This window comes from Carcharhinus amblyrhynchos, chromosome 3 (genome assembly GCF_965287045.1).
Source record: "Carcharhinus amblyrhynchos chromosome 3, sCarAmb.v2.hapA, whole genome shotgun sequence".
Taxonomy (NCBI): Eukaryota; Metazoa; Chordata; class Chondrichthyes; order Carcharhiniformes; family Carcharhinidae; genus Carcharhinus; species Carcharhinus amblyrhynchos.
The window spans coordinates 137,769,886-137,792,458 of record NC_137326.1 but is presented as its reverse complement, the minus strand read 5'-3'; the positions used below and the strand labels follow the sequence as shown (position 1 = coordinate 137,792,458).

Below are 22,573 nucleotides of genomic sequence, written 5' to 3'. Positions count from 1 at the left end.
AACGCCCACTTCACTTTCACCCATGGTCACTTTGAATGGTTTTGCATAATTTTGCATGGTGTCCCTTTGTTTAAGAAGGCTGGCAAAGATAATTTCGGTAATTACAGGCTGATGAGCCTTACATGGTAGCAAAATTATTGGTGAACATTCTTTGAGGGAGGATTTACTCCCACTTAGAAATAAGTGGACAATTGATGAGAGGCAACATAGTGTCATGAAGGGGATGTCGTGTCTCACTAACTTGATTGAGTTTTTCAATGAAGTGATGAAGAGGATTGAGGAGGGTAGGGGAGTGGATATTGTCACATGGACTTCAACGTGGATTTCAGTCAGAACTAAAACCCTTTATCCTTCCATGGAAAATGTCCCTCCATTCCCATCCTACTCATATATTTGTCAACATGTCCCTTAAAAGTCACTATCATATTTGCTTTCAATACCTCCACCAACAGCAAGCTCCAGACATCCACCAACTTCTGTGTAAATTGCTTGCCTCCTACATCTCCTTTAATCCTTGCCCTCACACCTTAAACCTATGCCACCTAGTAATTGATTTGTCCACCCTGGGTGAAGCTTCTAACTATCCATTCTGTCCACGCCCCTTGTAGACTTCTATCAGGTCATCCCTCAACCTCCAAGCTCCAGTGTAAACAAACCAAGTTTCTGCAACTCCTCCTCATAGATAATGCCCTCCATACAAGGCAACATCCTGGTAAATCTTTTCTGCGCCCTTTCCAAAGCCTCCACATCCTTCTGGTAATGTGGTGACCGGAATTAAACGCTGTATCCCAAGCGCAGCCTAACCAAGGTACTATAAAGCTGCAACATGACTTGCCAATGTTTAAACCTAATGCCCCATCCAATGAAGGCAAGCATACCGTATGCCTTTTTGACCACCTTCTCCATATATCTGGCCATGCGATTGTAATAATTATTTCAGCTCATTTTGATTTTCACCCAACAAGGTAACTCAATATTGCCTCTTTCAGTGACCTGTGTATGTGCACACCAGGTACCCTCTGCCTATCAATATCTTTTTTAGGATTCTGCCATTTACTGTGTATTTCCCATCTGCATTACCTCAATTGTCCGGATTAAATCCATCCGCAACCTTTCCACCCAAATCTCCAACTGATCTATATTCTGCTGTATCTTTCGACAATCTTCATTGCTATCTGCAATTCCACTAACCTTTGTGTCATCCAGAAACCAGTTACATTTTCCTCCAAATATATATAGATGCCAGCACTGACCCCAGAGGAAAGCCACTTGACACAGCCCTCCATTCAGAAATGCACCCTTCCACTGCTACTCTCTGTCTTCTGTGACCGAGCCAGTTCCTTGTTCATCTTGCCATCTCACTTCTTATCCTGCATGGCTTCACCTCTGTACAAGGCTGCCATGAGGGAATTTGTCAATAGCCTTACTGAAGTCCATGTCGACAACAGCTACTGCCCTACCCTTATCCTTTGCGTAAGCCAAACCTGGAAATAAAAATTGCTTGTCCTACCTTCTCAATGCAGCCTTCCATTGGAGGAATAGGATACAAATCTTACTTTGTAACTGCATTGACATTTCTATAGTCAACACACAATTGGCTGTGTGGAGTTTGTATATTCTCCCAATGTTTGTTTGGGTTTCCACCAGGTACTCTATTTTCTTAATACACTCCAAAGATGTTAGGGTTGACTCTGGACTGGCTCTATTAAACTGCTCCTTGATGTCAGGGAGATTCTCAGGATAGATATTCAAGAACATAAGAACATAAGAACATAAGAAATAGGAGGAGTAGGCCATCTAGCCCTTCGAGCCTGCCCCGCCATTCAATAAGATCATGGCTGATCTGAAGTGGCTCAGTTCCACTTTCCCGCTTTCTCCCCATAACCCTTAATTCCCTTGCCTACCAAAAACCTATCTACCCGCGTCTTAAATAAATTTAGCGAGGTAGCCTCTACCACTTCAACGGGCAGACAATTCCAGAGATTCACCACCCTTTGAGTGAAGAAGTTCCTCCTCAACTCCGTTCGAAACTGCAACTGCCCCCCCCCCCCCCCCCCCCCCCCCCGCCTATCTTGAGGCTGTGCCCTCTAGTCCTGCTGTCCTTTCTGAGCAGGAAGAATCTCTCTACCTCTACCCTATCCATCACCTTCATTATCTTATATGTCTCTATAAGATCCTCCCTCATCCTTCTAAACTCCAATGAGTGCAGACCCAGTCTATTCCGTCTCTCTTCATAGTCCAGCCCGCTCATCTCCGGTATCAGCCTAGTGAACCTCCTCTGCACTCCCTCCAAGGCCAAAATATCCTTCTGCAAGTGCGGCAACCAAAACTGCACACAGTACTCCAGGTGCGGCCTCACCAGTGCCCTGTACAGTTGCAGCAAGACCTCCCTGCTTTTATCTGACAAGGTACCTCACAAGAGGTTATTGCAGAAGGTCAGGGGACATGGAGTTGGGGATAGGGTGTTAGCGTGGATAGAGGATTGGTTGTCAAATAGGAGGCAGAGAGTGGGGGTCAATGGGTGCTATTCGGATTGGCGGTTGGTGACTAGTGGAGTGCCCCAGGGGTCGGTGCTGGGGCCTCAGCTATTTACCATTTATATAGATGATCTGGAGGAGGGAACCGAGTGTATGGTGTTGAAATTTCCTGATGACACCAAGACTGGTGGAACGGCAAATTGTGCGGAGGGTGTGGAGAGTCTACAGAAGGATTTAGATAGGCTGGGCGAATGGGCCAGGAACTGGCAAATGGAATTTAATGTTGGCAAGTGTGAAGTGGTCCACTTTGGTAGGAATAATGGTAGGAAGGATTATTACTTACGTAGCGAAAAACTGCAGCAGGCGATGGTGCAGAGGGACCTCGGGGTCCTTGTGCATGAGTCGCAAAAACCCAGCTTGCAGGTGCAGCAGGTGGTCAGGAAGGCTAATGGGATGCTGGCCTTCATAGCGAAGGGGATTGAATATAAAAGTAGGGAGGTCTTGCTGCGGCTGTATAGGGCATTGGTGAGGCTGCAGCTGGAGTACTGTGTGCAGTTTTGGGCGCCATACTTACGCAAGGATATTTTGGCCTTGGAAGGAGTGCAGAGGAGATTTACTAGGCTGATGCTGGAGTTGAGGGGGTTGAGCTATGAGGAGAGGCTGAATAAACTAGGCTTGTACTCGTTAGAGTTCAGAAGAATGAGGGGAGATCACATTGGGACATATAAGATGATGAATGGGATGGATAGGATAGAGGTGGAGAGACTCTTCCCGCTCAGAAAGGACAGTAGGACTAGGGGGCACAGCCTCAAGATAAAGGGGGGGGTGCGGTTTAGAACGGAGTTGAGGAAGAACTTCTTCACTCAAAGGGTGGTGAATCTCTGGAATTCTCTGCCCGTTGAAGTGGTGGAGGCTACCTCACTAAATATTTTTAAGACGCGGGTTGATGGGTTTTTGATAAGCGAGGGGATTAAGGGTTATGGGGAGAGGGCGGGAATGTGGAACTGAGCCATGACAGATCAGCCATGATCTTATTGAATGGCGGGGCAGGCTCGAAGGGCTCGATGGCCTACTCCTGCTCCTAAATCTTATGTTCTTATGTTCTTATATTCTATCCGCCTCTCTATAAAGGCCAGCATCCCATTTGCCTTCCTGATCACCTGCTGCACCTGCAGACTGGGTTTTTGCGACTCATGCACAAGGAACCCCAGGTCCCTCTGCATCGTAGCATGCTGCAGCTTTTCGCCCTTTAAATAGTAATCCCTCCTCCTATTATTCCTGCCAAAGTGGATAACATCACACTTGCTAACATTGTACTCCATCTGCCAGGTCCTCGCCCACTCGCTCAGCCTGCCTAGATCCCTCTGCAGACTTTCCACACCCTCTGCACAATTTGCTTTTCCACTTATCTTTGTGTCATCCGCAAATTTCGACACCCTACACTCAGCCCCCTCCTCCAGATCATCTATATAAATGATAAATAGCTGAGGCCCCAGCACCGATCCCTGCGGCACTCCACTAGTCACCAACTGCCAATCAGAATAGCACCCATTGATACCAACTCTCTGCCTCCTATTAGACAACCAATCCTCTATCCACGCTAACACCTTACCCCCAACTCCATGCCCCCTAACCTTCTGAAGCAACCTTTTGTGCGGCACCTCATCAAACGCCTTCTGAAAATCGAGAAACACCACATCCACCGGTTCCCCTCTGTCTACCACACTAGTCACATTTTCATAGAATTCCAATAATTTTGTCAGACACGACTTCCCCCGACGAATCCATGCTGTGTCTGCTCTATCAAACAATTCTTCTCGAGGTGCCTCGCTATTTCTTCTTTGATGACGGATTCAAGCATTTTTCCCACAACAGACGCTAAACTAACCGGCCTATAATTCCCTGCCTTTTGCCTGCTACCCTTTTTAAACAGTGGCATAACATTAGCCATTTTCCAATCTTCCGGCACTTCCCCAGAATCCAGCAAGGTTTGGTAAATAATCACACAGGCATCCACTATCACCTCTGCCATTTGCTTCAGAACCCTGGGATGCATTCCATCCGGTCCTTGGGACTTGTCCACCATCAGTCCCACTAGTCAATCAAGCACTTATCTCTCTAGTGACAGTAATCGCATTCAGGCCCTCAACTCCTACCATCCTTCTATTTTTAATACCCAGCAAACTATTCGCGTCCTCCTCTGTGAAGACCGAGGCAAAAAACTTATTTAAGGCTTCAGCCATTTCCTCATCCCCCACCACTAAATCCCTCCTCTCATCCTCTAAGGGCCTAACATTCACTCTAGCCACCCTCCTCTTCTTTATATATTTATAAAAACTCTTACTATCCTTTTATATATTTAGTGCTAGTTTAGCTTCATAGTCTATCCTTCCTTTCTTTATCATCTTCTTAGTCAATCTTTGTTGATTTTTAAACCTCTCCCAATCTTCTACTCGCCCACTACTTTTAGCCACTCTAAACTCATCAGCTTTTAATTTAATACTCTCCTTTATTTCCTTCAATAACCATGGCTGATTATGCCTTCTCCCACAATCCTTCTTTACCATCGGGATAAATTTCTGCTGAGCACTGAAAAAGATCTCCTTAAAGATCCTCCACTGATCCTCAGCACTCCTACCGACCAATCTGCGCCCCCAATCTACATTTGCCAATTCCTCTCTCATCCTATCGTACTCCCCTCTGTTCAAACAGAGGACACAGGTCTGGAACCCTACTTTCTCATCCTCCATCTGCATCAAAAACTCAACCATACAATGATCGCTCATCCCAAGACGATCCCTCACAACAAGGTCTCTAATTCTACCTGCCTCGTTACATAACACCAGATCTAAGATAGCTCGCTCCCTCGTCGGTTCCGTCACACACTGTTCAAGGAAACTATCCCGGCAGCATTCCAAGAACTCTTCCTCAAGCCCATCGCGTCCAACATGGGTCAACTAATCAATATGTAGGTTGAAATCCCCCATAATTATCACTGTTCCATTCCTGCAAGCATCATTTATTTGCATGTTTATAGCCTGCCCCACCTCCAAGTTATTATTTGAGGGCCTATAGACTACACCCACCAGCATCTTCCTCCCCTTACTGTTCCTTATCTCCACACACAACGATTCCACGTTCTGCTCTTTGGAGCCTACATCTTCCCTTACTACCGCCCTGATATTATCCTTAATCAGCAGAGCTACCCTTCCCCTTTTTTCCTCCCGTCTATCCTTTCTAAACACTTGATACCCCTGGACAAGGGTACAGGATAAGGCCTGGGTGGGATTGTTGTTGTGTCGGCTCGATGGGACAAATGATCCCTTTCTGCATTGTACGGATTCTAAGAATTGTGCTGTGAAATCTGGGTTTGGTACCATTACCATGGGTGAGCATCACTCGCTGCAACTCACTTTGTTATGTTTAAGCATGGTTTCAACCTCCATTTGAAAGTGTGCCAACTTTAGTGCGTTAACTCATCTGTATGATGCTTAATTGAAACAGCATTTCCTATATCTACATCATGCATTTTGGCATATCGATCTTATTTCCATATATCTCGCCATGCGATTGTAATAATTATTTCGGTTCATTTTGATTTCCCCACTCCCCGCCCCCACGAGGTAACTCAATAATTTCATCCGCTTTGATATTACCTCCTCATTATCCAATTTAATCAACTAGAATAATCAATCAATGTAGTTTCAGGATAAATGATGGCAAAACAACTCAGCTTCCTGTGCGATGTAGGATGTCAGTGAGAGGTTCAGTGTCCAGGCTGACAACGTGTGCTGGAAGTGACTCCAGCTGCAGTTAAACGAATTCATGTTTCAGAGCTGCGACTGGAGTCACTATAGAGCATCCGCAAGGATGGTCCTGGTAGATAGACATACAGTGATGACCTGATCACAACACAGGAGAGAGTGCACAGCCAGAAAGGAAATTCGTGCCCACTTTATAGGGTATAACTAATAGGCAGGAAGTCCAGGAAAACGTGAAGCAGTTCCAGCACAGCAAGGTCAGCATTTTTAATTTGTCCATTACTGAATGTAAGTTCTGTTATGGATTGATAAATGGTTTTGTTTGTTTCTTGCAACAATATCATTTATTCACGGCAGAAGGAGGCGTCCCGTTTAGACCAAAATGTACCAGTTTCTTTGGAACATTTATACTTCCCACATATTACAATTGTATCAACTGGCTGTTCTGCGGTTCACATATTCAATGTTACTTTTCATTCTTCAGTTGAGCCAATGCATTGAACTGTCGTTTGGACAGTTGGAGAAGACATACACCATCAAATGAATCACTTGCCATCCGACTCGCGCGACGGTCATCTCCATCCTGTTCAATGCTGTGAATTTGGAGGCTGTAACAGACACGGAGAATTTTCAGTTAACGTCCACGCGAAATTTCTATTTTAATGTATCTACATTTTGATTATTGCGTCTTTGACCTTCTGAAAAGAACAAATGACGTTTCCACATGCTCCAATTCAAAACTCTCATTTTCTTTTGCATAGAAATAATCAAGTGAAGAGAACGGACTGCGCCTCTCAAGTTTGCCCGTCAGGAACCCAGGAGAATCCAGATGTCCGAAACGAACGTAAGAGAACTGATGGAAAGAACCTCTCATAAACGTATCCACAATGACTGTGATTTCACAAGGAAAAACTACTACCTCGTCTGCGGTTTCCATTTAGAAATCGGCGTGTGTCCATTATCTACACTAGGATTTGGAACCACGGTCTGGGATGCTGTAAGTTCACAGCGCTTTCTTTTTGCCAAATGTGCTGATTGAACAAGAATCAATGGGGCGCATCGATCATGGTATTAATCTTCCCAGGCTATTTTTACCTGGTAGAGAATACGAGTTTGGTTTGTCTCGAAAGTAAATAATTCACCAGCAGATTGTGGAAGGGGTGGAAAGAGAGCGGCTGGAACATAAGAACATAAGAAATAGGAGCAGGAGTAGGCCATCTAGCCCTTCGAGCCTGCCCCGCCATTCAATAAGATCATGGCTGATCTGTGGTGTCTCAGTTCCACCTTCCCGCCCTCTCCCCATAACCCTTAATCCCCTTGCCTAGCTGCAGTACTGTGTGCAGTTTTGGGCGCCGCACCTGCGCAAAGATATTTTGGCCTTGGAGGGAGTGCAGAGGAGGTTTACTAGGCTGATACCAGAGTTGAGGGGGTTGAGCTATGAGGAGAGGCTGAATAAACTAGGCTTGTACTTGTTGGAGTTTAGAAGAATGAGGGGAGATCTCATTGAGACGTATAAGATGATGAATGGGATGGATAGGATAGAGGTGGAGAGACTCTTCCCGCTCAAAAAAGACACTAGGACTAGGTGGCACAGCCTCAAGATAAAGGGGGGGCGTTTTAGAACGGAGTTGAGGAGGAACTTCTTCACTCAAAGGGTGGTGAATCTCTGGAATTCTCTACCCGTTGAAGTGGTGGAGGCTGCCTCGCTAAATATTTTCAAGAAGCGGGTTGATGGGTTTTTGATAAGAGGGGGGATTAAGGGTTATGGGGAGAGGGCGGGAAAGTGGAACTGAGCCACGACAGATCAGCCATGATCTTATTGAATGGCGGGGCAGGCTCGAAGGGCCAGATGGCCTACTCCTGCTCCTATTTCTTATGTTCTTATGTAAAAACCTATCAACCCGCGTCTTAAATATATTTAGCAAGGCAGCCTCCACCACTTCAACAGGCAGACAATTCCAGAGATTCACCACCCTTTGAGTGAAGAAGTTCCTCCTCAACTCCGTTCTAAACCGCCCCCCCACCCCCCTTTATCTTGAGGCTGTGCCCTCTAGTCCTACTGTCCTTTCTGAGCGGGAAGAGCCTCTCCACCTCTATCCTATCCATCCCATTCATCATCTTATATGTCTCAATGAGATTTCCCCTCATTCTTCTAAACTCTTAACGCGTACAAGCCTAGTTGAGGAATGAACTCACAGTGGCAAGTTAACACAGATATAATCCTTTAGAACTGTTTTTCATTAAAAACTGGACACAACAGGGAAGAGACTATTCAGTCAACTACAATCATTTCCTGTTTGATAGAAATATCCAATTAAGCTTGGCTCGTCCCTTTCATTGTATCCTATAGCTTGTCCAAGCTTAAAATCCTACAAGAACTCCTTCAATATTCCCTTTCAGTGGAACAACTTGCCACTACCTGGTTATCATGTGGCCCAGATTGGTATGATCATGTTTGAAGCACATTACAACAGTGCATGATTCCAAAACAGGACCGGAAGAATGTCTATTGACAACATAAGTGCTACACAGACTAAAGGATCATTCAACCCATCTAAAAATATCTAAGTTCCAATATCAAGTATAAGTGTCCTAGAGGTGTTATGGCTAGACCAGTAAATCCAGAAACTCAGCCAATGTTCTTGGGATCTGGGTTTGAATAGTGGAATTTGAATTAATTAAAAAATACCTGGAAAAAAAAAATCTGCTGATGACCATGAAACCATTGTCAACTGTTGGAAAAAAATACCCATTTTGGTCACTAATGTCCTTTAGGAAAGGAAACCTGCCGTCCTTACCTGTTCTGGCCTACATGTGACTCCAGAGCCGCAGCAATGTGGTTAGCTCTCAACTGCCCCCTGAACTAGGATGGGCAATAAATGCTGGCCAGCCATCAATGTCCATATCCCACGAATGAATAAAAGATATTTAATATTCCTGTGAAATGATATTCTTATTAAATACCTACCCTTCCAAATTTAGCTGAAAGTTTATTAAACCTCCAAGCAATCAAGTTTCTGGCATTAAGTTTGAAATCACATTTCCCTCAAGTCGGCCTGCGTCATTTTCTTTTCTTTTCTCACCTTTTATTGCCAGGTAATGTTTCAACATAATTCCAAATCGATTGTTACAAATCCCTCCAAACTTCTTTCATAACTCGCAACCAGCACTCATGATTACATCCGAAAAGAGGAATTAATAGCAGGAGGAACCAAAGGGCTGACTGCTGCCTGAGCTGCCATTCAGTAAGAATGTAGAATCTATCAATGTCTGCCTTGAAAATATTCAAAGACTCTGCATGAACGGCCTGTTTAGGAACAGAATTCCAAAATTCGCTACCTCCTGAGATAAAATAATCTCATTGTGTCTTAAAGAGGTAACACTTTTTTTAATAGTGACATCTACTGCTGGAATTTCCCACAAGAGGAAGCATCCGATTCAGATACACCCTGGCAAGACCCTTAAGGATATAGAATCATGGAATCATAGAGTCAATGGCACAGAGAAGTGCTCTTCAGCCGAACCTGGTCCATTTGGATAGCAAATGTAGTCCCATTATTTAAGAAAGGTAGCAAGGATGACCCGGATAATTATAGGCCAGTGAGCTTGACGTCTGTGGTAGGGAAATTGTTGGAGAAGGTTCTTAGAGATAGGATATATGCACATTTAGAACTGAAAAATCTCATTAGCAATTGACAGCATGGTTTTGGATGAGGGAGGTCGTGCCTCACAAATTTGGTTGAGTTTTATGAGGAGGTGACAAAAACAACTGATGAGGGAAGGGCCGTGGATGTTGTCTATATGGATTTTAGTAGTGTTTGACAAGGTCCCTCATGGCAGGTTGGTGCAAAAGGTTAAATCTCACGGGGTAAAAGGTGAGCTAGCTAGATGGGTGGAGATCTGGCTTGGCCATAGAAGACAGAAGGTAGCAGTGGAGGGGTCTTTTTCCAGTTGGAGGTCTGTGACTAGTGGTGTTCTGCAGGGCTCTGTATTGGGACCTCTGCTGTTTGTGATATATAAAAATTATTTGGAAGAAGATGTAGCTGATGTGATCAGTAAGTTTGTGGATGGCACGAAGATTACTGGAGTTGTGGATAGTGATGAACATCGTCAGAGAATACAGCAGGATATAGATAGGCTGGAAAATTGGGTGGAGAGATGGCAGATGGAATTTAATCCAGATAAATGCAAAGTAATGCATTTTGGTAGATCTAATGTAGGGGTGGCTATACAATAAGTGGCAGAACCATCAGGGCTATAAACACACAGAGGGACGTGGGTGTGCAATTCCGCAGATCTTTAAAGGTGGCAGCTTAGGTGGAGAGGGTGGTAAAGAAGGCATTTGGCATGCTTGCCTTTATAGGACGGGACATAGAGTATAAAAGTTGGCATATGATGTTGCAGCTATATAGAATTTTGGTTAGGCCACATTTGGAATATTGCATCCAGTTCTGGTCTCCACACTACCGGAAGGACGTGGAGGCTTTGGAGAGAGTACAGAAAAGGTTTACCAGGATGTTGCCTGGTATGGAGGGTCTTAGCTATGAGGAGAGATTGGGTAAATGGGGTTGTTCTCCCTGGAAAGGAGAATGAGGGGCGAGCTAATAGCGATGCATAACATTATGAAGGGCATAGATAGGGGGAACAGTGGGAAGCTTTTTCCCAGGTCAGAGGTGACGAACACAAGGGGTCACAAGTTCAAGGTGAGGGGGGCAAGGTTCAACACAGATGCCAGGGGAATGTATTTTATACAGAGGGTGGTGGGGTCCTGGAATGCACTGCCAAGCAAGGTGGTTGAGGCAGACATGCTGGGATTGTTTAAGACTTATCTAGATGGCCACATGAACAGACTGGGAATAGAGGGATACAAACAAAAGGTTTAGTTGGGCTCATGAGCGGCGCAGGCTTGGAGAGCCGAAGGTCCTGTTCCTGTGCTGTATTGTTCTTTGTTCTTTGTATTTCAACGAAATACCCATGTAAGATAATCCCATCTGGCTGTATTTGGCCCATATCCCTCTAAACCTTTCCTAGCCATGAATTTGTTCAAATGCCTTTTAAGTGTTGTCAATGTACTTGCCTCAAGCACATCCTCCAGTAGCTCATTCCACATACGTTCCACCTCTGTGTAAAAAGTTGCTTCCATTAATTCTTTCACCTCTTAACTTAAACCCATGCCCACTAGTTCTTGATTCCCCAACCCTGAGAAAAAAGACTGAGTTAATTCACCCTATCCATGCCTCTCATGATATTATACATCTCTATAAGATTATCCCTCAGTCTCAGTCCAAAGGATCAAGACCTATCCTATTCAATCTCTCCCTTTAATTCAGTCACTTGAGTCCTGACAACGTTCTTGTAAATCACTTCTGCACTCTGTCCAGTTTAGTAACACCTTTCCAATAGCATAGCGACCAAAAGAATTCACCAGGTGGGACCTCACCAACATCCTACACAATTGCAACATAACTTCCCAACTTCTATACTCAATGCCCTGACTGATGAAGGCCAGCATGCCAAAAAACTTTCGTCACTGACCTATCTACATGTGAATCAACCTTTAGAGAACCATGCACCTGTAATCCAAGGTCCCTCTGTTCCACGATAATCACTAAGGTCCTACCATTCACCATGAAATTCCTACCTTGATTTGTCTTTCCAAAATGCAACACCTCACACTTATCAGTGTTGAACTCCATTTGCCATTACTCAGCCCACTTCCCCAGCTGATCAATATCCTGCTGCAATTTTTGATAACATTCCTCACTGTCCACATTACCATCTATTTTAGTGTCATGTGCAAATGTAATGATCATGCCTTGTACATTCTCATCCAAATTGTTGATATAAATAACATGCAACAGTGGACACAACACCGACTGCTGAGGCACACCACTACTTACAGGCTTTCAGTCAGATGAACATTCTTCCACCATTACCCCTTTCTTCCTACCATCAAACCAAGTGCATTTGCCAGCTGTCCCTAGATTCCATATGCATTGGCCTTTCAGAGCAGCGAACCATGTGGAACTTTATCAAAGGGCTTACTGAAGTCCATACAGACTATGTCAACCACCACCCCCTCCCCCAGCCCTCATCAAGCTTCCTGGTCACTTTATCAAAGAACTCCAACAAATGTTTAAGGCATGTTCTCCCACACACAAAGCCATGCTGACGACTCCTGATCAAACCCTTTCTTTCCAAATGCCTGCATAGCCGATCCCTCAGAACACACACTGGTAAATTACCCATCAAAGATATTAAGCTTCATCACCTATAATTCCCAGGTTTATCTTTGTAGCCCTTCTTGAATAAATGCACATCATTTACTACCCTACAATCTCTGGCACCTCACCCATGGCTATAAGTGATGCAGCTATTTGAGCCCGAGCTTATGCAATTTCTTCTCTAGCCTCGCACAATATTCTTGGATATACCTGGTGAGGGCCAGCAGATTTATCCATCTTCATACATTTTAAGATGTCCATTGCCTCCTGTACTGTAATGTGAACTGTGTCCAATATATTGCCACTAGATTTCCCAGGTTCCCATGTCACCATGTTTTTATCCACAATAAACACAAAGGAGAAATATTCATTGAGAATTCATTGGTAGGGGGATTGAATTTAGGAGTCGCAGCGTCATGTTGCAACTGTACACAACTCTGGTGCGGCCGCACTTGGAGTACTGTGTGCAGTTCTGGTCCCCACATTACAGGAAGAATGTGGAGGCTTTGGAGAGGGTGCAGAGGAGGTTTACCAGGATGTTGCCTGGTATGGAGGGGAGGTCCTATGAGGAGAGACTGAGGGATTTGGGGTTGTTTGATTAGAAATGAATTGATTAGAAATAGTCAGCATGGTTTTGTAGCGGGTAGGTCGTGCCTTACTAACCTTATTGAGTTTTTTGAGAAGGTGACCAAAGAGGTGGATGGGGGTAAGGCAGTTGACGTGGTATACATGGATTTTAGTAAGGCGTTCGATAAGGTTCACCATGGTAGGCTTCTGCAGAAAATGCAGATGTATGGGATTGTGGGTAATCTAGGAAGTTGGATCAGGAATTGGCTATCAGATAGGAGACAGAGGGTGGTGGTGGATGGTAAATATTCATCATGGAGTGCAGTTACGAGTGGTGTGCCTCAGGGATCTGTTTTGGGGCCACTGTTGTTTGTAATTTTTATTAATGATCTGGATGAGGGTATAGTTGGGTGGATTAGTAAATTTGCTGATGACACCAAAGTTGGAGGTGTGGTAGATTGTGAGGAAGGGTGTCATAGTCTGCAGGGAGACTTAGATAGGTTGCAGAGCTGGGCCGAGAGGTGGCGGATGGAATTTAATGCGGAGAAGTGTGAGGTAATTCACTTTGGTAGGAGCAACAGATGTGTCGAGTATAGGGCTAATGGGAGGACTTTGAATAGTGTGGATGAACAGAGGGATCTAGGTGTGTGTGTACATAGATCCCTGAAAGTTGGGAATCAAGTAGATAAGGTTGTCAAGAAGGCGTACGGTGTCTTGGCGTTTATTGGTAGGGGGATTGAATTTAGGAGTCGCAGTGTAATGTTGCAACTGTACACTACTCTAGTGCGGCCGCACTTGGAGTACTGTGTGCAGTTCTGGTCCCCGCATTACAAGAAGGATGTGGAGGCGTTGGAGAGGGTGCAGAGGAGGTTTACTAGGATGTTGCCTGGTATGGTGGGGAGGTCCTATGAGGAGAGACTGAGGGATCTAGGGTTGTTTTCGTTGGAAAGAAGGCGGCTAAGAGGGGATCTTATTGAAACATATAAGATAATTAGAGGTTTAGATAGGGTGGATAGTGATAGCCTTTTTCCTCGGATGGAGAAAGCTAGCACGAGGGGGCATGGCTTTAAATTAAGGGGGGGTAGCTACAGGATGGATGTCAGGGGTAGGTTCTTTACCCAGCGGGTGGTGAGGGATTGGAATGCCCTGCCTGCTGCAGTTGTAAATGCGTCTAGTTTGGGGGCGTTTAAGAGATCTCTGGATAGGTTTATGGACGAAAAGGGATTGGTATAGGCTAGTGGGCCATTGTTTTTGTAACTGGTCGGCGCAACATCGTGGGCCGAAGGGCCTGTTCTGCGCTGTAATGTTCTATGTTCTATGTTCTATGTTTGCGCTGGAAAGAAGGCGGCTAAGAGGGGATCTTATTGAAACATATAAGATGATTAGGGGTTTAGATAGGGTGGACAGTGATAGCCTTTTTCTTCGGATGGAGAAAGCTAGCACGAGGGGGCATGGCTTTAAATTAAGGGGGGGTAGTTATAGGACGGATGTCAGGGGTAGGTTCTTTACCCAGAGGGTGGTGAGGGATTGGAATGCCCTGCCTGCTGAGGTTGTAAATGCGCCTAGTTTGGGGGCGTTTAAGAGATCCGTGGATAGGTTTATGGACGAAAAGGGATTGGTTTAGGTTAGAGGGTCATTGTTTTTTTAACTGGTCGGCGCAACATCGTGGGCCGAAGGGCCTGTTCTGCGCTGTAATGTTCTATGTTCTATGTTCTAATCGTGACCATCCCCTGCAGTTCCACACATATGTGTCCACTTTGGTCCTTGAGGGGTCCTATTCTCTCTCTAGTTATTCTTTTTCCTCTAATATACTTAAAGAATTCCTTTGGGTTCACGTTAATCCTCACAGCCAAAGCTATCTCATGCCCTTTTGTTTCCTTCTTGAGTATATCGCTATATTCCTTGTCCACTTCCAAGAAATCCCTTGACTCCAGCTGCTTGTATCTGAGCCATGCCTCCTTCCTTTTCTTGACCAAAATCTCAACATGCTTTGTTACCCAGGGTTCCTGCCAGACTTGCTTCAATCAAGTTGCCTTTTTCTCTTATAAACTCCAATGGATACAACCAGCCTATCCAATATTTCCTGAGGATAATGTGCCTATTCTCTGTATTAGTTTAGCAAACCATCTATGTACTGCTTCTAATGCATTTATGCCTTTCGTTAGGTAAGAAAATGAATACTGCGACTTACTTCCAATCCAAATGACCTGAGCCTTAGGTCACATCCAACTGGCCCGTGCCTTTCTTATGGTCTGACCAACTCACGCCATAGGTCTGGTCTGACTGGCCTGCACCTTAGATCCCAGCTGACCGTCCCACAGCTTAGTGCAAACTGACCAGCCCGCACCTCAGGTTTCCGCGCATTATCTCCAATGTGACTGGCCCGTGACTTTTGTCCGATCCACCAGGCCCATGACTTAGGTCCAACCAGCCTGCGACTTTCGGTCTGGCCCACCAGCCCACAACTTCAGTCCAGTCCAGCCGGCCTCCAACTTCGGTCCAGTCAGCCCATGACTTTGGTGCAGTCTGGTTGGCCTGTGTCTTCGGTCCAATCCACTAGGCCCACGACTTCAGTCCAGCCAGCCCATGACTTTGGTCCATTGGCCCATGACTTCTGTCCAGTTCAGTCCAGTTTGGCCAGACTGGCTGGTCCATACACAGTTCTCCACATGCACTGGTGCCCCGTACATTTGCAATCTCCCATGTTTATATTCAATCTGTGTCACAATGAACAATATTAGATTAGTTTTCCCAATTGCCTGTTGGACTTGCATCCTTGCCTTTTCTAATTGTTGTACAAGGACAGCTAGATCCCTGATTACAACTCAGAACTCCATAATCTGTCACATTTTAATAATAAGCTAGATTATTTTTCCTTCTGCCAAAATGGACAATTTCCAACTTGTCTACCTTACATACCATTTGCCAGATTTTTGTCCACTCACTGAACTTATCTAAGCCCCATTGCCTCCTCTCCACATTATGACCTCTCCATAATATACATTTCTACCTAGCAAATTTAGCAACCATAATTTATGTCCTTTCATCAAATCATTTAGATAAATTACAAAACTTTGAGGCTTCACCACTGATTTCTATAGTACACTATCCTTTACATCATATCAGTCAGAGAAAGACATAGTATGGCTAGCTTTTTTTTTCTTGTTAGCTAGGATGATATAGATGAGCTGCATAGATGGATAGAGAAGAGCCAAATGGAATATAACGCTGATAATTGTAAGGTATTGCATTTTGGAACGGCAAGCAAGGCAAGGGAATGGACAATGAGCTATAGAATGCTAGGAGGAGAAAGAACATTGGAGTGCAAATCCTAAGATCCCAAAGGCAGCAGGATAGATTCAGAAGGGGTATGGATTCTGGCCTTTATTAGCCGAGGCACAGAATTTAGAAGCATGGAGGTTATCACAAATCTATATGAAAATGCTTGTTAGACCCCAGCTAGATTATCGCATACAGTTTTGCTCACCACACTATAGAAAACGTGTGTTTGCATCTGAAATGCTGGAGAGGAGCTTCACCAGGATTTTGTCTGAGATTTTCAGCTGTGAACAGAAGCTGGTTAGGCTGATATGGTTTTTCTTAGAACAGAGAAGGCTGAAGGGAAAGTGATTGAGATGTACAAACCTAAGAGTACATAGATATGATAGCTAGGGAGAAACTTGCCCTCTCAGTGGAGGGGTCAATAACCAAGGGAATATAATTAAGATAACTGGCAGTAAATTTGGAGGTGATTTGAGGAAATTTGAGGGTGGCATAAGAACATAAGAACATAAGAAATAGGAGCAGGAGTAGGCCATCTAGCCCTTCGAGCCTGCCCCGCCATTCAATAAGATCATGGCTGATCTGTCGTGGCTCAGTTCCACTTTCCCGCCCTCTCCCCATAACCCTTAATCCCCTCTCTTATCAAAAACCCATCAACCCGCGTCTTAAAAATATTTAGCGAGGCAGCCTCCACCACTTCAACGGGCAGAGAATTCCAGAGATTCACCACCCTTTGAGTGAAGAACTTCCTCCTCAACTCTGTTCTAAACCGCCCCCCCCCCTTTATCTTGAGGCTGTGCCCCCTAGTCCTACTGTCTTTTTTGAGCGGGAAGAGTCTCTCCACCTCTATCCTATCCATCCCATTCATCATCTTATACGTCTCAATGAGATCTCCCCTCATTCTTCTATGGTCGCATAATGGTTAGCACTGTTGCTTCAAAGCACCAGAACCCAGGTTTGATTTCCAGCTTGGCTGAGCACAATCTGTACATTCTCTCCGTGTCTGCCTGGATTTCCTCCGGGTACACCAGTTTGCTCCCACATTCTGAAAGACATGCTGGTTAGGTGCATTGGCCATGCTAAATTCTCACTCAATATAACCAAACAGGCACCAGAGTGTTATCATTGGGGGAGCACTAGTCAAAAAGGCATGCGGCATGCTTGTCTTCATTGGCCAGGGTATTCAGCTTAATAATTGGCAAGTCATGTTGCATCTTTATGGAATCTTAGTTAGCCTGCTCTTGGACTAGTGTGTTCAATTCTGACTAGCACACTACCAGAAGGATGTGGAGGCTTTGGAGAGGGTACAGAAAAGATTTACCAGGTATGTTGCCTGGTATAGAGGGCATTAGGTATGAGGGGAATTTAGGGAAACATGGCTTATTCTCACTGGAATGCCCCTCAACTGGAGATTGAGGGACGACCTGATAGAACTCTACAAGATTATGAGAGGCATGGAGAGAATGGATAGTCAGAAGCTTTTTTCCAGGGTGGGAGAGTCAATTACTAGGGGTATAGGGTTAAGGTGCGAGGGGCCTTTAAAGGAGATGTACGAGGCAAGTTCTTTAAACAGATGATAGTGGGTGCCTCGAACTCGCCGCCAGGGAAGGTAATGGAAGCAGAAATGATAATGGATTTTAAGGGGCATCTTAATAAATACATGAATAGGATGAGAATAGAGGGATATTGTCTCTGGAAGGGTAGGGGGTTTTAGGTCAGTGGGGCAGGATGATGCAGGCTAAGAGGGCCGAAGGTCCTGTTTGTGTGCTGTAATTTTCTTTGTTCTTTTTAATTGTTCTGATTTGCACAGTAACTTCATTGCTGTGTTAACGTATGCCTATTGGTGACATTAGTACGTGAATTTAAAATGCTTCTTAAATGTAAGTGTCCCCACTTCCACCAAGCCTTTGGGTTCCAGATTCCTTGCACCCTCTGGATGAAAAGGTTTTTCCTTAAATCCCCACTGATCCTCCTGCCCCTTACCTAAACTCTATGGCTCCTGGTTATTGATTCTTCCCCAATGGAGAAAGGTTTCTCCCGAACTACATTGTCTATACTCCCCGTAATTACTACTGATCATATGAACGCTAATTTTGTTCGTTTGTTCAAATGTGAGAAAAGTGCATAACCAAGTTTCGTGCTATAATAATTGTGATTTTAATGGCAAAGAATGCAACGATGCCACCCGCGGAAGGGTAAGGTATCACTGAGAACAACTTTCGGATGACAACTTTTAAATGCACAACGCCCGTCATCTAAAGCTGCTGTCAGTTTAATCCTGCAATCGGGGAGAATGTTGATCATGTCCTTTTAAAAGCCCAACAAAGTAAGGATCATTCCTCACATCGACAGGATCTGCAAGATAAATATTAAAAAATGCAGATTGAGTCTGATGGCCCTAATAGATAAATCACAAAAAGTTAATATGCAGATACAGTAAGAGATTAGTTGAGTTAATTGAATTTTGTAATTTATAGCAAGGGGAATAGAGTTTAAAAGTAGATAAATTTTGCGAACAATGGGCGAGGGTTTAATGCGACTATATCTGGTGTCAGTTGCACAGTTTTGTTCTCCTAACTTGAGGAAGGAGAGATTTAGTCATCACAGAGTTGGGTTCTTTGTGAAGCTGCCCAAAGCGGGTCCTAAACTTTATCTACGGCAGGGGACTGATAATCAACAAGGGTCGGAAGGGAAAGTTGAACATAACTTTTAAAAAAGATAAAACACCATCGGCAGTTGACGTGGTATACATGGATTTTAGTAAGGCGTTCGATAAGGTTCACCATGGTAGGCTTCTGCAGAAAATGCAGATGTATGGGATTGTGGGTAATCTAGGAAGTTGGATCAGGAATTGGCTATCAGATAGGAGACAGAGGGTGGTGGTGGATGGTAAATATTCATCATGGAGTACAGTTACGAGTGGTGTGCCTCAGGGATCTGTTTTGGGGCCACTGTTGTTTGTAATTTTTATTAATGATCTGGATGAGGGTATAGTTGGGTGGATTAGTAAATTTGCTGATGACACCAAAATTGGAGGTGTGGTAGATTGTGAGGAAGGGTGTCATAGTCTGCAGGGAGACTTAGATAGGTTGCAGAGCTGGGCCGAGAGGTGGCGGATGGAATTTAATGTGGAGAAGTGTGAGGTAATTCACTTTGGTAGGAGCAACAGATGTGTCGAGTATAGGGCTAACGGGAGGACTTTGAATAGTGTGGATGAACAGAGGGATCTAGGTGTGTGTGTACATAGATCCCTGAAAGTTGGGAATCAAGTAGATAAGGTTGTTAAGAAGGCGTACGGTGTCTTGGCGTTTATTGGTAGGGGGATTGAATTTAGGAGTCGCAGTGTAATGTTGCAACTGTACACTACTCTAGTGCGGCCGCACTTGGAGTACTGTGTGCAGTTCTGGTCCCCGCATTACAAGAAGGATGTGGAGGCGTTGGAGAGGGTGCAGAGGAGGTTTACTAGGATGGTGCCTGGTATGGTGGGGAGGTCCTATGAGGAGAGACTGAGGGATTTAGGGTTGTTTTCGTTGGAAAGAAGGCGGCTAAGAGGGGATCTTATTGAAACATATAAGATGATTAGAGGTTTAGATAGGGTGGATAGTGATAGCCTTTTTCCTCGGATGGAGAAAGCTAGCACGAGGGGGCATGGCTTTAAATTAAGGGGGGGTAGCTACAGGACGGATGTCAGGGGTAGGTTCTTTACCCAGCGGGTGGTGAAGGATTGGAATGCCCTGCCTGCTGCAGTTGTAAATGCGTCTAGTTTGGGGGCGTTTAAGAGATCTCTGGATAGGTTTATGGACGAAAAGGGATTGGTATAGGCTAGTGGGTCATTGTTTTTGTAACTGGTCGGCGCAACATCGTGGGCCGAAGGGCCTGTTCTGCGCTGTAATGTTCTATGTTCTATGTTCTATGAAACAGTTAGGAAAAGTTTCACTCGACTGATTCCTGGGATGAGGATGTTATCTTATGGAAGTTGGACGTGTTGGCCCGATCTCCATTAGAATTTGAGAGGATATTTTAGTGTAACATGTAAAATGCTGAGGGAAAATGACAAGATAGGTGTGGAGAGGATACTTCCCCTTATTGAACAGTTCAGAACTAGGGGAGACAGGTTAAATTAGGGGACCTGTCATTTAAAATGGAGAAATGCAAGTTATTTTCTCAGCAGATTGTTCATGAGTGTAATACTCCTCCCTAGAGTGAAATATAGGCGAGGTAATTGAATATTTTAATTTCTTGATTGCGAAACGAGTCAAGACATATAGGGAGTAGACTGGAGAATAAATGTGCCGACGTATCAAATCTGCCATGCTGGAACACAGTCACGGGACGAAAAGATTTACTCCTGATTCTACTTTGCATGTTTGCATGTTCATCTGTTTGAATGACGCTCTTTCGGGGCTGAATCCCTGTGTAACATTCGTAACATGGAAATGTGTTGTTTCATTTCAAAGGCTCTTGCTCTGTGTCAATACTTTGAGACAGAGGGAATCACATTTCCTGATAAGAAAGTGATTGAACTCGGAGCAGGGACTGGAATTTTGAGCATTCTTGTTGCCCTTTTGGGTGAGTTAAATGCATCTTATGTACCCACAGGAACAATAAAAACATAATTTTCTGAAGCTTGAATGGAACTAATGACCAGGAATGTGCGCTCGGTTGCATGGCGTTTGGGTTATTAATACTACTTAGTATATTATCAATCACTCAGATTATCAATCAGATTAAATTTGCTAGCTAGGAACTATGAAAGAAGAGAATAATTTAAGAAGACAAGCGCACAATGCACACAACTTGTCTTACAAATGCCTATGCAGAGTTAGCCTTCATGGCAAAGAGCTGAATACAAAGGAGTGTTATCTTGCAGTTATATAAAGTTTTAATTCAGAGAGATGGTTGAAATAACATTTATACACGGGAGTTCGAAAACATTTCAGGTGACTTGCAGTCAATGTCGGGAGGCAATTCCCGGCTTTTAGACCAGCGCGGCCGGGGCGTTCTTGAGCAATCACCTCACTTCCCCATGGATCCCGTTTCCTTTTCCCAGCGTCTGCTTCTCTGGCTTGGCCCCTACGTCCAGATATCTTTGACTCTGCTCCCAATGCTTGGCTTCGCACCGCACATTGCCACTCTTCTCCCTGTCCTGCTGACGCCGGGCTGCCGCGCTGAGACGCCAGGTGGCCGTTGGCGTCTCTTCATGTCTCTCCACTTCACATCCCCTCCTTCAGCCGGTATAATCAACTTTCAGTAATTGACAGTGGGTGAGTTAATGTGAGAAGCGCTGTTTATGGGAGGGGAGTCGTCCATGAGAGATGAGGGACGTTTCTAACCAGCTATTCCTGTTATTATCATTCTTTACCGCGTGTGCCGAGACCTGGAGAGCTGTGATCTTACCCCCCAGAATCTTAGCAAAATGGGGAAAGATAAATTCTGCTACCGGGGACCAAAGTGTATGATGTGTCCCCTTTTGGAGATATCACTCACTGAGATAAATCTATTTTTCTTGTTTCAGGTGGCGATGTCACCATTACAGACCAACCGACGCTGCTGAGGCAAATAGAACGGAATGTGTCTTTCAATATCCCTTCTTCCTTCAAATCTCGCGTCAAAGTCTGTGCCCTCTCCTGGGGTCGTGACCACACGCTGTTCCCCTCAGACTATGACTATATTCTGGGCTCGGATATAATTTATTCATTTGACGCAATTCCTTTAATTCTACAGACTCTTCTACACCTCAGCAACGAAAATACCGTCGTTTACTTCGCCTCCAGGATGGACTACGCCCAGACGGTCGGTTACGGCTACATGATCATGTCTCAGTATTTTAAAACTGAACTTGTTTGCAGATACAAAGTCAAAGATATCAACGTTTACAAAATGGTTCGCAAAACTCCTACCCCTGGAGATTTGATAGAATGAGAAGGTGGTTTGACATTTGATTGGAGCATTCTATCGCTGAATGTTATCTTTAAACAAATCGCTTTCACTGAATATGTTATATTCATGGTTCATATGTTATAAATTACTTTATTTTTTGCTGTTTCTCTACAAGTTTTGCTCAGTAAATGGAAATAAGAATTATTCTACTCAACAATTCACATGTACATCCAACATTACTGATTTCTCTCACAAAATTCATACAGGGCAGAACATTCTGTCACATCCCCGGATGTCCATACTGAGGCACTGAAGGTTTTATTAAAGATTATTTAAGCCTGAAGTGATGTCCTGTGCCGCTGGGCCACAAAGTATTGGGTAT

At 44.5% G+C, this 22,573-nt stretch overlaps 1 protein-coding gene across 1 annotated transcript; it reads left to right on the top strand.

The window, feature by feature from the left end:
- The first annotated feature begins 7,067 nt into the window (after positions 1–7,067).
- LOC145341279 (EEF1A lysine methyltransferase 3-like) lies at positions 7,068–22,233 on the top strand. The gene is made up of 3 exons (XM_080186204.1): positions 7,068–7,235; positions 20,769–20,880; positions 21,827–22,233. Exons 1-3 carry the CDS (start codon positions 7,068–7,070, stop codon positions 22,231–22,233), a joined length of 687 nt encoding a protein of 228 aa, XP_080042330.1.
- The last annotated feature ends 340 nt before the right edge of the window (positions 22,234–22,573 follow it).